The 14,416-nt window shown below is 44.5% G+C and overlaps 1 protein-coding gene across 1 annotated transcript; it reads left to right on the forward strand.

The window, feature by feature from the left end:
* The first annotated feature begins 7,179 nt into the window (after positions 1-7,179).
* Positions 7,180-13,172, forward strand: LOC123052382 (ylmG homolog protein 1-2, chloroplastic). Its single transcript, XM_044475530.1, has 2 exons — positions 7,180-7,807; positions 12,674-13,172. The coding sequence occupies exon 1, from the start codon at positions 7,291-7,293 to the stop codon at positions 7,798-7,800; it is 510 nt and encodes a 169-aa protein (XP_044331465.1). The 5' UTR covers positions 7,180-7,290; the 3' UTR covers positions 7,801-7,807; positions 12,674-13,172.
* Positions 13,173-14,416: the final 1,244 nt, after the last annotated feature.

The raw sequence follows: 14,416 nt of genomic DNA on the forward strand, positions 1-14,416 counted from the left end.
GCTCTCACACAGGGCGACGAGGGGAGGATCGCCGGGTAGGATTATGCTATGCGATGCTACTTGGTGAACTTACCATCTACTCTCTTCTACATGCTGCAAGATGGAGGCTGCCAGAAGCGTAGTCTTCGACAGGACTAGCTATCCCCCTCTTATTCTGTCATTCTGCAGTTCAGTCCACCGATATTGCCCCTTTACACAAATACCCATGCATATGTAGTGTAGATCCTTGCTTGCGAGTACTTTGGATGAGTACTCACGGTTGCTTTTCCCCCTATTTTCCCCTTCCCTTTCCTCTCGGTTGTCGCAACCAGATGCTGGAGCCCAGGAGCCAGACGCCACCGTCGACGATGACTCCTACTACACCAGAGGTGCCTACTACTACTTGCAGGCCGCTGACGACGACCAGGAGTAGTTTAGGAGGATCCCAGGCAGGAGGCCTGCGCCTCTTTCGATCTGTATCCCAGTTTGTGCTAGCCATCTTATGGCAACTTGTTTAACTTATGTCAGTACTCAGATATTGTTGCTTCCGCTGACTCGTCTATGACCGAGCACTTGTATTCGAGCCCTCGAGGCCCCTGGCTTGTATTATGATGCTTGTATGACTTATTTTTATTTTAGAGTTGTGTTGTGATATCTTCCCGTGAGTCCCTGATCTTGATCGTACACGTTTGCGTGTATGATTAGTGTATGATTGAATCGAGGGCGTCACAGCATTCTCCTCCACAAGATGCACATGCTCACAACAAGGGTTAGTAGCATTTGCATTATTAATTAACACCATATGAGGAAAAGTGGCTTTCTCCTTAGTTAGCTTCACTTGGAGTTGATCATGAGACTCTTTAAGGCTAGCATGAGTGCCCTTCAAGGCCTTGTGAGCCTTGTCAAGTATATCAAACTCCTCATTGAGTCTAGCAAGATCAACACCAAGTTTGGCCTTCTCGGAATTGAGCACACGAGATACAACAAGAGCATGATCAAGATCTTTCTTAATTTTAGCATGATCATCGTTGTGTGACTCCTTGATAGCCCACAAGTATAGGGGATCGCAACAGTTTTCAAGGGTAGAGTATTCAACCTAAATTTATAGATTCGACATAAGGGGAGCCAAAGAATATTTGAAGGTATTAGCAGCTGAGTTGTCAATTCAACCACACGTGGAGATTAATTATCTGCAGCAAAGTGATCAGTAGCAAAGTAGTTTGATAGTTTTGATAGTAGTGACAGCAGCAACGGTAACAGTAACAGTGATAGCAGTAATTTGTAGCAAGTGTAACAGTGATGATAGCAGTAGTAACGCAGCAAGATCAATAAAGATAAATTCGTAGGCATTGGATCGGTGACTTGTTGGATGATATTCATCATGAGACAGTTATAACCTAGGGATATACGGCACTAGCTCCAGTTCATCGATATAATGTAGGCATGTATTCCGTAAATAGTCATACGTGCTTTATTAAAAGAACTTGCATGACATCTTTTGTCCTACCCTCCCGTGGCAGCGGGGTCCATATTGGAAACTAAGGGATATTAAGGCCTCCTTTTAATAGAGAACCAGAACAAAGCATTAACACATAGTGAATACATGAACTCCTCAAACTACGGTCATCACCGAGAGTGGGCCCGGTTGTTGTCACTCCGGGGTTGTCGGATCATAACCGTAATAGGTGACTATAACTTGCAAGATCAGATCTAAAACATGGATATAATGATGAATTCATAAACGGTTCAGATCTGAGTTCATGGCACCCGGGCCCAAAGTGATAAGCATTAAGCATGGCAAAGTTATAGCAACATCAATCTAAGAACATAGTGGATACTAGGGATCAAGCCCTAACAAAACTAACTCGATTACATGATGAATGTCATCCAACTCCTCACCGACCAGCGAGCCTACGAAGGAATTACTCACTCCCGGTGGGGAGAATCGTGGAATTGGCGATGGAGAAAGGTTGGTGATGATGAAGAACGACTCTCCGGAGCCCCAAACGGACTCCAGATCTGCCCTCCCGAGGAAGAACAGGGCTTGGCAGCGGCTCCGTCTCGTGGATCGCGATAATTCTTTCTCCCTGATTTTTTTCTGGAAATATGTGAATTTATAGTATCAGGGGGTCATCAGCGGGGCCACCAGGTGGGTACAACCCACCTGGGCGCGCCAGGAGAGGGGGCGCGCTCTGGTGGGTTGTGCCCACCCAGGGGCCCCTCTCTGGTGGGTCTTGGCTCCAATAATTCTCTTTTATTCCATAAAAAATCCTCGCAAAGTTTCGTTCCATTCCGAGAACTTTTATTTCTGCACAAAAAACAACACCATGGTAGTTCTGTTGAAAACAGCGTCTGTCAGGGGTTAGTTTCATTCAAATCATGCATATTAGAGTCCAAAACAAGAGTAAAAGCGTGAGAAAAAGTAGACACATTGGAGACGTATCACTCCTCAAGAGCCAAACGACGACCACACTCCTCCTCAAGCGCATTAGATAGATCCGATATCTCATCGGCATAGTCACGACTATGCCCCTCCATCTTAGAGATGGTTTCCTCGTGAGCCTCGATCATGTCATTGGCTTCACCAAGTTGTTCCAAGAGAGAAACAAAGTGCTTCTTGGACTTACCCTTGAGCTTACTCATAAAAGGCTTCACCAAGTTGTTCCAAGAGAGCAACAAAGTGCTTCTTGGACTTACCCTCACTTTCATCAATGTAATCTGTCAATGATGGATTAGTAATGATGGTAGTTTTGATGTTGGAGGTTACCTTGTTGGTGCTTTAGCCATGAGGCACTTGGAGGTGATGTTCTCATTGGGTGAGTCGAAGAGGGACACCCGTGGAGTCGTCACAATGGCAACGGAGGCCATGGCAACCGACTCACTATCTTCATCATCATCTTCATCCTCATTGTACTCTTCTTGTGCCACCAACCCCTTGGGAGGAGTCTTCTTGGTGAAGTTGTTCTTGTTGGGGAAGGACTTGGCCTTGTCTTTTCGGATGAGCTTGCCACCATTGTCTTCCCTCTTCTCATGTGGGCACTCCGCAACAAAGTGGCTCACATTGCCACAATTATAGCATGTCCTCACGCGTTGCTTGCCCTTGGCGCCAAATGAGTAGTTCTTGTTGAAATTGGGCCTTGAGTTTTTCTTTCTCCAAAATTGCCTTGAATAGAGAGCCATGTGCTCATGATAAGCATATTTTTGTATCTTCGGGGTTACTCTCCTCTTCTTCCTCTTCATCCTCTTCTTCCACACTAGCCTTGGTCTTCAAGGAAAGGTTGGGCTTCTTTGCACGTTGAGAACGCAACACCGCATTGTCGGCGGTCTTGTCCAAGATTCTCATTGCCACAAACTCATCCAACACTTCACTTGAGGACAAGGTGTGGAAGTCCGGCCTTTGACGGATGATGGAGGACATGGCCTTGAGAAATTTGCACTTGATCCAATTGTCATTCGTATCCTTGCTCCCATGATTTCGGAGTGAGACCGCGAGAGTGGTTAATCTCCGGTAAAGCTCACGAGGTTATTCATCTTCATTCATTGCAAAGTCATCGGCTTCATCTTGAACCACTTCATAGTTGGAGCGTTGAATGCTTGCGCTTCCCTTGTAAATGGAAACAACATGTTTCCATGCTTCCTTGGCCACGGTGAAAGGTCGGAGATGCGCAATATCTTTGGGAGGGATGGCCTCTTGGAGAATGCAAAGAGCGGACTCGTTGAATTGATGATCCGCGGCTTCTCTAGGAGTGAAGTTGATTGGGTCATGCGGATAGAAACCTTGCTCAATAATTCTCCAAAGGTTAGTAGAACTATGATTTAAATGACGTTTGAAGTGATAGACCCAAGAGGCAAAATCTTCATTTTTCACAAACTTGGGAGGAGGACCAACATGATTCAAATGAGTGGAGGGAACCGGTCCTCCATAAGTAAGTGGAGGTTCAACATGGGCAAAGATGCCATTTCCACTTCTACCACTAGATAAAGGAACTTTGTCACTCGTAGCTTCCCCCTTGTCGGAGTTAGCATCCGTCACCTTGTTAGCGGGATCACCCACTTTCATTGGTGCGGTGGATAATTTAAGGTCTTCTAAAAACTTATTGAACATGCTTTCAACCTCGGTCCTCATGGAGGTTTTCAATGTGTCCAAGTCCGCATTGAACTCCTCATGAGAGACCGAGGAACCCCCATCGGTCGTAGACGAGGACGGAATCACACCGGGGTGCTCCTCCCCACCGTCTACGGTGTCAACCATACTCTTCGGACGGGAAAGTCCTTAATAAAGAGACGAGGCTCTGATACCAATTGAAAGGATCAATATAGTTGACTAGAGGGGGAGTGAATAGGCAACTGACAATTTTTAGCTTTTCTTTACCAAATTAAACTTTGCATCAAAGTAGGTTGTCTAGATATGCAATTAGGTGAGCAAACTATATGATGCAACAACAACAAGCACACAAGCAAGCAAGGGATAGAACACAAAATAAGCTTGCACTAGTAAAGGTGAGAGATAACCAAAAGTGGAGTCGATGGAGACGAGGATGTGTTACCGAAATTCCTTCCTTTTGAGGGGAAGTACGTCTCTGTTGGAGCGGTGTGGATGCACAATGCTCCCCAAGAAGCCACTAGGGCCACCGTATTCTCCTCACGCCCTCACACAATGCGAGATGCCGTGATTCCACTATTGGTGCCCTTGGAGGCGGCGATCGAACCTTTATAAACAAGGTTGGGGCAATCTCCATAACTTAATTGGAGGCTCCCAACGACACCACGAAGCTTCACCACAGTGGACTATGGCTACGCGGTGACCTCAACCGTCTAGGGTGCTCAAACACCCAAGAGTAACAAGATCCGCAAGGGATTAGTGGGGGAAATCAAATTTCTCTTGATGGAAGTGTAGATCGAGGCCTTCTCAACCAATCCCTAGATCAACAAGTTTGATTGGCTAGGGAGAGAGATCGGGCAAAAATGGAGCTTAGAGCTACAATGGAGCTTAGGGATGGAAGAGGTAGTCAACTCGGAGAAGAAGACTCCCCTTAAATAGTGATAGGACAAATCCAACCGTTACCCATTTACCCAGCCCGCGACATGCGGTACTACCGCACCAAACATGCGGTACTACTGCAAGGGCCTGCAGTACTACCCGGGGCATTACGGTACTACCGCTTGCGCGGCGGGAGCTAGACCAGCCCTGTTGCGGTGAAGCAAAGAGCGGTAGAACCGCCGGAGCGGTACTACCGCTCACCCTTGCGGTACTACTGAAGGCAGGGTTTGTCTGGGCTGGGAAGGCACGGACGAATAAAAATACATCCGTGGCTACTTCCGCTGAGTTTTGATCTGTGCAAAAATCCGACACGGTACTACCGCATACCGGGAGCGGTACTACCGCGTAGGGCGTGGATGTAAAAAATTACATCCGCCCCTACTTCCGCTCGTGCTGCTGTGCCCGGCCCGAGGCCACGGTACTACCGCGCCCGGAGAGCGGTACTACTGCAAGGGCCTGCGGTACTACCGCATCTCCGACCGGTACTACCGTGGGCCTCTGCGGTACTACTGCTCCCATGAGCAGTACTACCGCATGCCACAACATAACAATCACTAGGAGTCCTTCATTTTGCAGAGACACAGATAAACTGTGGTTGCTCCAAAGAGGCAAAGGAAAGGTGGTGCAAAATGAACATACGCGTACGTGATGATTCCACCCAAACCATTCCAAAGCGGACCCCCTCTTAATAGTACGGCTTTCCTACGACTCAAATCCACCGAAAAGAAACGTAGCGAAAACTCCGTCTTCACTAGACTCCGAGGGGCAACGAATCGTCTTGTGCCTAAACATGAGATATCTGAAAAGCTCAATGCACACGATTAGTCCGCAAAAGCATTGTCATCAATCACCAAAACCACATGCGGTGAAAGATGCCCTTACAGGTGGTCGTAGCACGCCGTCGCAGCAGAGACACCATCGTAGCCTCCGTTGCCACACACAGCTCATGCCGCAGCAACGAAGGTGTCCTGCTGCAGCTGCGGGGCTGCCCCCAGCCGGTAGGAGCACCATTTTTTTCCTGAGATTTCATTTGAGGGAGCTCATAGAGGCCATCCATGGCGGACCAAATCCCATGGATAGAGCAAGAGAGAGAGAGAGACGTGTGGATGGAAAGGAGCTTGTGGCTGGATAAGGAGATCGAGCGGTGGGTCCATCACAGACGGCCAGACGCATGGTACAGAGGCAGTGTCCACCGTGTGATGGAGCGTGATCGAACGGCGCACGAGGCGGTCGCTCGCGCGGCTGCGTGCATCCGGATGAAGCGAAGGAGTTCCTTCATTATGCACTAACACTAAGTTTCTCCTTCCCACCATAAATACCAAGAACCAATAGCAATTGCTTCTGTTGAATTTCCCAGTTCGGGGACCACACATTCTTCAGCTGGTTGTAGCAATAAATATTCTAGCACAATTTCTCGCGCAAGATCCACAACACATACTTTGTCAATAGCAAAGTCCAAACCCAATCACCGCCATACCTTTTAACTTTTGCACAAGTGAATAACAGGTGCTTGGTATCCTCTGTTCCTGTACCACATGTAGGACATTGCCCACTGACTTTTATATGTCTGTTAGCCAAAGTCACCCGAGATGGTAGAGATCCTAACAAAGTTTGTCGGAGGAAATTTTTAACCTTGGTAGGATAACTTAAGTTCCATATCGTCCTCCATATTGATAAATTCCGTGTGAGTCCGACTGTATTTTCTCCTGATATTTTATGCGCTTCTATAAAACTTTGTTAGTTATGGTGGTAAGAATTTTTAATACTCCTGAAGTTCTACTTAATATCCTCCCTTCACCTCAAAGGTGGCCAAATGGGCCGGTCTTGGCATGCTGGCCCAATAGCCCGTGTGCCTGGCCCGTTTATAATCGGGCCATGCCGGCACGTAGCCCGAATATGTGCACGAGTGCCGGCAGACACGACACGTTTACTTTTTTCTTTTAATTCTTTTATATATTAGCCCCCAAAACAGCCTAAATAGGCCCAAAATCAGGGAGACTGGTGGGCTAAATGTGTCAATGGGCCGGCCCGTTTCCTTGTTCCCAGAGAGCGCGGCACGAGTGCCGGCCCGGCCACCCGTCTATTAGCGCATGCCTGGCCCGTTTAGTCCGGGCCGGGCCGGCCCATCTGGCCTGGTCTGCTTCGCCCTATCCTTTCCATCCACACGCACACCCTTCGCGACCTTCTCTTCCTGCCTGTGCGTCTTCCTCTGCCTCCTCCTCTTCTCCCAATCCAATCCTTGTAGAATATTCCACCGGCGTCCGGGTAAGATGAACGGCCTCCTCGTGTCCCCGTGCACAAGGCCGCCCCTGCTCCTCCCCTTCCCGAGCCCGGCCACCCGTCTCCTACCCGCCAGAACCCTAGTTCTTCGCCCGCTCCGCCTCCCCCGTGGCGTCTGTGCGTCCCCTCCGCCCCCGCGCGCCGCCGCCGCCGCCGCCTCTGCCGTAGGCGGCCTTCTGGCGCCGCTCGAGGTTGGCCTGCGCAGCATCAACCTCGCGCCGCTGCGCCCGCCGGTTGCGGCGGCCATGTCGGCGGCCGTGCGCTGGCTGGGGGTCTACCGGGAGGTTCTGCTTGTCGGGGTGCTCTTCTCCTGGTTTCCCAACATCCCCTGGGACCGCCAGCCCTTCTCCGCCTTGCGAGACCTCTGCGACCCTTTTCTCGCCCTCTGCCGGGAGGTCGTGCCGCCCGTCTTCGGCCGCAAGCTCGATCTCAGCCCGCTCGTCGCCTTCATGGCCATAGACATCCTCATCATGATCCTTCGCCCACAGCCACGCATGTGATGTGATGGTAAGTATGTCTTCTTATTTCCCGCTCGCTATGATCACAATTGTGTTGTAGAGGTATAATTTGAGTGAAGGTCCAGGTTTAGATAGCGGGTTGGATTAAGTATGCTGTGATCTGACTTATTTTGCATGTCGATTCTTGGTGATGTGTGCTACCATGTAATAAGAACAGAGCTTCATCTTGTAAAGGTGCACAATTAATGTCAAATTCAGGGAACAATCGTCCATAGTAATTGAAACTATCAATCGGAATGTGTTGAAGAGTCACACACTTGCAGTCTTGTCACTCACCCTTCATTACTTTGATTTGTAAAACAGCATAGTATGTGTTGATTACAGCCCTTTAAATATGATTTAGCATCATTCTAGTATGATCCGAACTTCCAAAGTACTCCCCACTTTTGCCAAGAGCTCCTGGATTCGACGCGGCCTCTCTGCATTGCACTGTACAGGGGTAAGGCTTGCCTCGTATAATCCTTCCCCAGACCCCACCTGGTCTGGGAGCTTCTAGCACTGGGTCTGTCCTAGTATGATCCAAACTTCCAAAGTATAGTTAATACTAGAAGCATACGTGTGCCTTGTCGTGCCGTTTTCTCTAACCATTACAGTGATGACACTACCAGTCGGACAAAAAATCTTTGAACTGGACATATATAAAAGGCTGCATGAAGCCAATTCCAAATTCCGAAAAATAAAGTCCGATCTGTTTATCTAAACTATCCTAATTGATTTCAATCCTTGAAACACCATCCTGATCTGTTGCCTTATTCGTATTAGTGGATTACAGTGGAGTTCTTCTCCATGTTCTATTTGCAAATTTGTGTCTTCCAGGAGTCTTGCTAAACCATGAACTCTAGTTTGCCATGAACCCAAATACTTTGAAATGTACAATTAAGTGTTGTTGAAAGTGAAGAAGGAAATACAGAGTTCAGAGTATTTCTTTACGGAGGGAGTACAATATATATTTATTCAGCTAGCTACATGCAAATCCCATAGATCACAAATAGGAGCATTTTGTCCTACAACTAAAGTTCAGCATCGTAAATACTGAAGGCTGAAACCTGCACAAAACACATTTAGTAATAATTCCACAAGTTACCGACTGAAGCTGCAAGTTGGGCTGCAATATTCACTATAAATAGCTTATTTGCACAAAGACTCTGGGACTTCTTTACCAATTCTCAGTAGCAAGCAATGCTACAATCTAGTCAAAACTTAGGTTGTTGAAGTGTAACAAGGGGACAAAATAAAAGTTCATCTCCTCAACCTTGAGCTAATATTTCTGTAACACATTTTTTTTCTAGAATTCAGTAAGGTAGTTACAGTGACTAAAACAAGCATCGTTTCAATTTTAGTTTTTCTCCAAACTGATACCAAGAAAAGTAAAGCAAATATCTACTCTCTGGGAATATATATTAGAATATATAACATGAAGAAAAATTGATCTTATGCCTTTGAGTATTATTTCATAGTGACATCTCATCAAAATATGCTAATATGTTTGGACCTTCATTAATAAATCTCCAAGAAATCAAAGTTGCATACCCCTTTCCAGGTCAAGTGGAGGGAATGACAAATGACGGGCAGAGGAAGCATTATTGAGTTGTTATAATGTACTGTTGCCAATTCCTGCAAGCAATACCAATCCCAAGTAGATAGATTGTTCTTATTCAACTATATAAACGGCAAAATTTACAGATACTTACGCACTTGCAATCGACCCAGACCAATGTCTCAGTAAAGTGTAAAATAGTCGGTTCTCACTAAATGATGAGTCAACTTGACAGTTGATATCCTAAATAAAAGTTCTGAAAGCACTGTCAATTAGCAACAGAACATATGTTCTAGAATGTCAATCCGTCCTTTATATAATCTTCAGAGGAGTTATTTTGTTAGAGCGCCTTTATTTCAAAATAGTTGTTAACATCCCGCAAAAAAAAGTACTCCCTCTGTCCCTGAATATAAGACGTTTCTGCTGGTCAAATTGAACAGCAAAAACGTCTTATATTTAGGGATAGAGGTAGGAGTTGTTAATATAAGTTTCTTCTACAACAAGTAAATTCTGAGCATAAGGCTCTTTTCTCTATTCCAAACAGAGGAATATACTGGAACATCTGTAACACATCTTTTTTCGATAGAAGGCTCTTTTACTGAGTGTAGCCCAGCTCAAAGGCAAAAATCTGACCATCTACTTATTTAATGATGTCACCCATGCTTATGACCTTCCTGCACGAAATTAAATACCCCGATTACCTGATTCCAAAATTAAATACCCCTCACCCAACCTTATGACATGTGCATGATGCTTTTGTCCATTTATTGTGGATTGAAGGGGGGTTGCTGTGTCTTGCCATGTCTCTTTTTTATTCTAATACCATCGGTTCATCTGAAATTGGGTATTCCTCGGGCAGTTCATGCAAAAGTCCAGGGTAGAAATATCAAGCTCAAATTCAAGCCCGAGCCTGGCCTGACAGAAAAGCCTGAGGCCCGAGGCCTGGCCTGTAAGCCCGATAGCAAACAGATTTATCACATTTTAGCTATAGATATTCTCCATTTTGCAATTTAAAATAGCATACACCTGCATATCTACTGTTCGAGACACAAATACGATTCAGTGCTCAACACATCAAGCATGCACTTACATCACACATCAAGCGCACGCACAAATCACCCAGCAAGCACACACATCACGGGTCAGGTATGGATCGACATCACGCACATCTAACGGCAAGCGCTTATCAAGCACGCAGCTTCGATCAGTGTTTATGGCCGCAGCTCGTGCTTTTGTCCACGTCCCTGTTGCTGAAGAGGTGGGGAGGCACTGGACTGCAGGGGGCATGCCTCTACACACGAAAAGAGGGAGATGTCCTGGGGCCGCCGCGCTGGAGATGGGCCACGGCCTGGACGTTGCCTTGCAGCGCCCGAGACGGGCGAATGCTTGGATGACGCCTCACCGCGCCAGAGATGGGCTACGACTCCCTGTATGTCACGCTCTGCCATGTTGGAGATGACGATGGCTTGGACGCAGCTAGCAGCGCCGGCTCCTTGGACGCCGCCTCGCCTCGTCGGAGATGGGCGGCCTTGGTGCTGCAACACTCTGTGCGGTTGCCTGATTGGTAGGCTAGGGTTACAGGAATGGGGAAAGAGATGCGATAGCCTAATTATTATCTGGGGTATTTCAGGCCTGGTTGGGTTATTTTCGGGCTCAAAATCAAAGCTTGATCCCTGCCTGTTTTTTTCGGGCTGGGCCGCCCTTGCCCAAATTTAGGTTCATCCATTATTTGGTACCTGTAATAAATGCAATTGTTAGTTATGTGACTTATGTCAGATCCCATCCTGGCTTGTCAATGCTGGATTCTGTAATCAACAAACTTGTATGTGTGCAAGCTTGTTATAAGAACTAGATGATGCCTTGTGCGTTGCCCCGGGAATCGTGTTAAAACAAATACATAAACATGTGCTTAAAAACAATTAAAACTAATGGAAAAACTAGTTTATGATTGTTCTCGGTTTACATTCTAAAAAATAAAAACCACGAAGTATGTGACAATGATATATAAAAAGAGAAGAATCTTTTAAATTGAGCATAACTCGATGCCATCTTTTAACAAAAGTGTGAAGCATGAGCTATATCTTTTAACTCCAAATGTCCAACACACTGTCCATGACCAACAATAATTAACGATTTTTTCTAATTTGTGATAGACATGCATGACTTGACTCGATCGGAAAAAAGACACGCATGACTTGACGAGGTTGCATTGTTTGCATGGATAGATTAATGTAAAAAGGACCTTATGAGTACATGCATGACATGTGACACAATTTTCATTAGACGGGTGTCAATAATTCAGTTGGCATGGAAGCACGGATGCGCAGAGAAATCTAGTAGTGGGGGCTAGCTGATATAGAAGACTACATTAGGTTTGAAATATAGTGGAATATTCACAAGAGCAGCATCATTTGTGATTTCATTCATTGAATTACCAATTTCAGTTTTTTTGAAAGTACACTGCTGTCGGTATTTGTTTTTTCCTTGAGGAACCATATTTGATATATATATATTTTTGGCCTCTTTGCATAGCTGATTTAGGCGAATGAAGGGCATATTTCATGTTTGACCATGAGTCTGAACATTCCACCAGTTCTTATATGGATTGTGTTTTAAAATCTTGTAGTGCATGTTGTTAAACGTTTTTGCTTGTTTATTACTCAACAATGTATGTATAATTATCTTCACCAGCCACATGAAATTCTTAGGTTTGTTGTTAATGGCACTTCCACATCATACAAATTCTCTTATTATACTAATATCACACCTAGTTACAGTCTATTCTCATGGGAATGAACAGTTTTAGTTTTGCCTTGAAGGCTGTAGAAAGTCAATAACATTCCGGTAACCATGTTGTTTAGTTTATATATGCTTCTATTGCACATTGGTGAAATTGCATTGGTAAGAATATTTTCCTGAGTTTTTGCACAGATTTATTCCCCTGAGAATAATAACTTGCTCAAACACTAATTTGAATTTGCACATTTATATCCCAAGGATGACATAGGTGGTCAAACTGTAAACAAAATGAGTTGGGATGAAGGTTGGGTGTCCACATTGACAGGTTGATGTAATTGTGGCTGCACAAAAACGATAAATAAGTTTTTTTTTGGTTTAGTATCTGCCTAATAATGCATGTACTAAGCAAAATATGGAGAAGATATATTTCGTTTGCCCCATGTATTGTTACCGAGTTGCAAAAGTATCATGTTTCTTTGTCAGCTATTATTGCCGTCCCACTTTGGTTGAACATGTATTTTATTTTGTTGAAATAAATTCTTGTTATCATCTGTACTTATAATGCATATGATGTTGCAGGAATTGAAGGATAGTTGTTGGTATGTTCAGTTCTACTATGGTTTTGTCGTTGCTGGATATTACCAAGATAAGAAGTGGTGGTTGAACGATCTTTAGCAAGGGTAGCAGAATTTGAGTTATTTTGAGACGTTTTGTAGACAAGTGTAGCTTCCTTGATAAAACTTCTGCCAAGTAGATATGTGCTAGCTACAGCCTTTGTGATTCTGCTCTGTTCCCAGAAGGATTTGTCTATGATATGGCAACACAGATCTGCATGTAGTGAGCGATTCAGAGAACTGAATCGAAAGCTGAGTCATTCCTGAACGGTTTGCGAGAGAATCCCAAACTAGCTTAGGGAGGCTCATTAATGTGCATGGTCTCTAACTTTTGTCTTTTTTCCTTCCACCATGAGGATCTTATCTCCTTTTCTGACTTGGCTAATGTGTTTACCTCCAGAGCCACTTGTTCTGCTTGAGTGTTGGGATACTCATTATCATTTGGTACACCTATTCTATCATTAGTGAACGGCTGCATTTATTTTCTATGCATATTATATTAGCCATTGCTCTTCTGGGGCTCTATCTTTTCGTCGAAAATAAATTCTGGATTGGAAGACCTGGTAGCTTGGAAATTACTCCCTATGTCATGAATATAAGATGTTCAGGATATTTCAATATGATCTACTCCCAGAGATTAGCCATTGCTCTTCTGGTCCAATACCGGATCTGTTCATCGAAAATAAATTCTGCATACAAATGTACTTCCTCCGTTTCAAAATTCTTGTCTTAGATTTGTCTAGATATGGATGTATTTAATACTAAAACGTGATTTGATACATCCGTATTTAGACAAATCTAAGACAAGAATTTTGGGACGGAGGGAGTATATAGGTATTCTAGAGTGTAGATTTACTCATTTTGCTCTGTATGTAGTCCGTATTGGAATCTTTAAAAAGGCTTGTATTCAGGAATGGAGGGAGTATATATCAATATATGATCTATATATAGACTGAAATGAGGGAACTAAAACGTGCTTATCTGATTTAGTAAAAAGTTTGAACATCTTATATTTGTGAACGGAGGAAGTAGCTAGTAAAATCCCATTTCCCTCCATATGTTCGAACATAAAATGCATGTCCAACGGGCTCCCACAAAAGCTGCGCCAAATATCCGGACTCCTCAAAAGAAAACCCATATGTGGAGTACAAATGGGATTGCTCAGACATGTTCATCACAATGGCTCGACATCTCGAGCGTAGACTCAACAAAATCTTACTTTGACACTCACTCTTCTCTCTGCTAGAACATAGATCGTTGAAATTATGTGTAAGGCGATGACTGCTTGTGTGATCACGCACAATATAATCGTAGAGAACATCTATTATGGGTAAAGATGGGATCAGCAAGGTGATTTAGTTGAGCCTGAGAGTGGAGCGACAACGTTTGTACAGTTCATCCAATATCATCATGAAATGCGTGATCGGACAACTCACATCCGATAAAATGATTTTATTAAGCATATGTAGACTCACATAGTAAGCCAACAGTTGTATCTTCTCATTTTCTATCAAATTATTTTAAATTCATTCGGTTGTAAACTACTCCCTCCGTCCCAAAATAAGTGTCTTAATTTTACATTAACCATGTGACTTATTTGTTTAATCATGTCAATGTTTCATTCATTTGTTTATTTGGTTGTAAATGTAAAGAACGGTGAAAATGATAATTTGATAAATAAAAAAGGGCGGACCAGTCGCCCCGTTGG

The sequence above is a fragment of the Triticum aestivum genome, chromosome 2D (assembly GCF_018294505.1).
Source record: "Triticum aestivum cultivar Chinese Spring chromosome 2D, IWGSC CS RefSeq v2.1, whole genome shotgun sequence".
NCBI lineage: Eukaryota > Viridiplantae > Streptophyta > Magnoliopsida > Poales > Poaceae > Triticum > Triticum aestivum.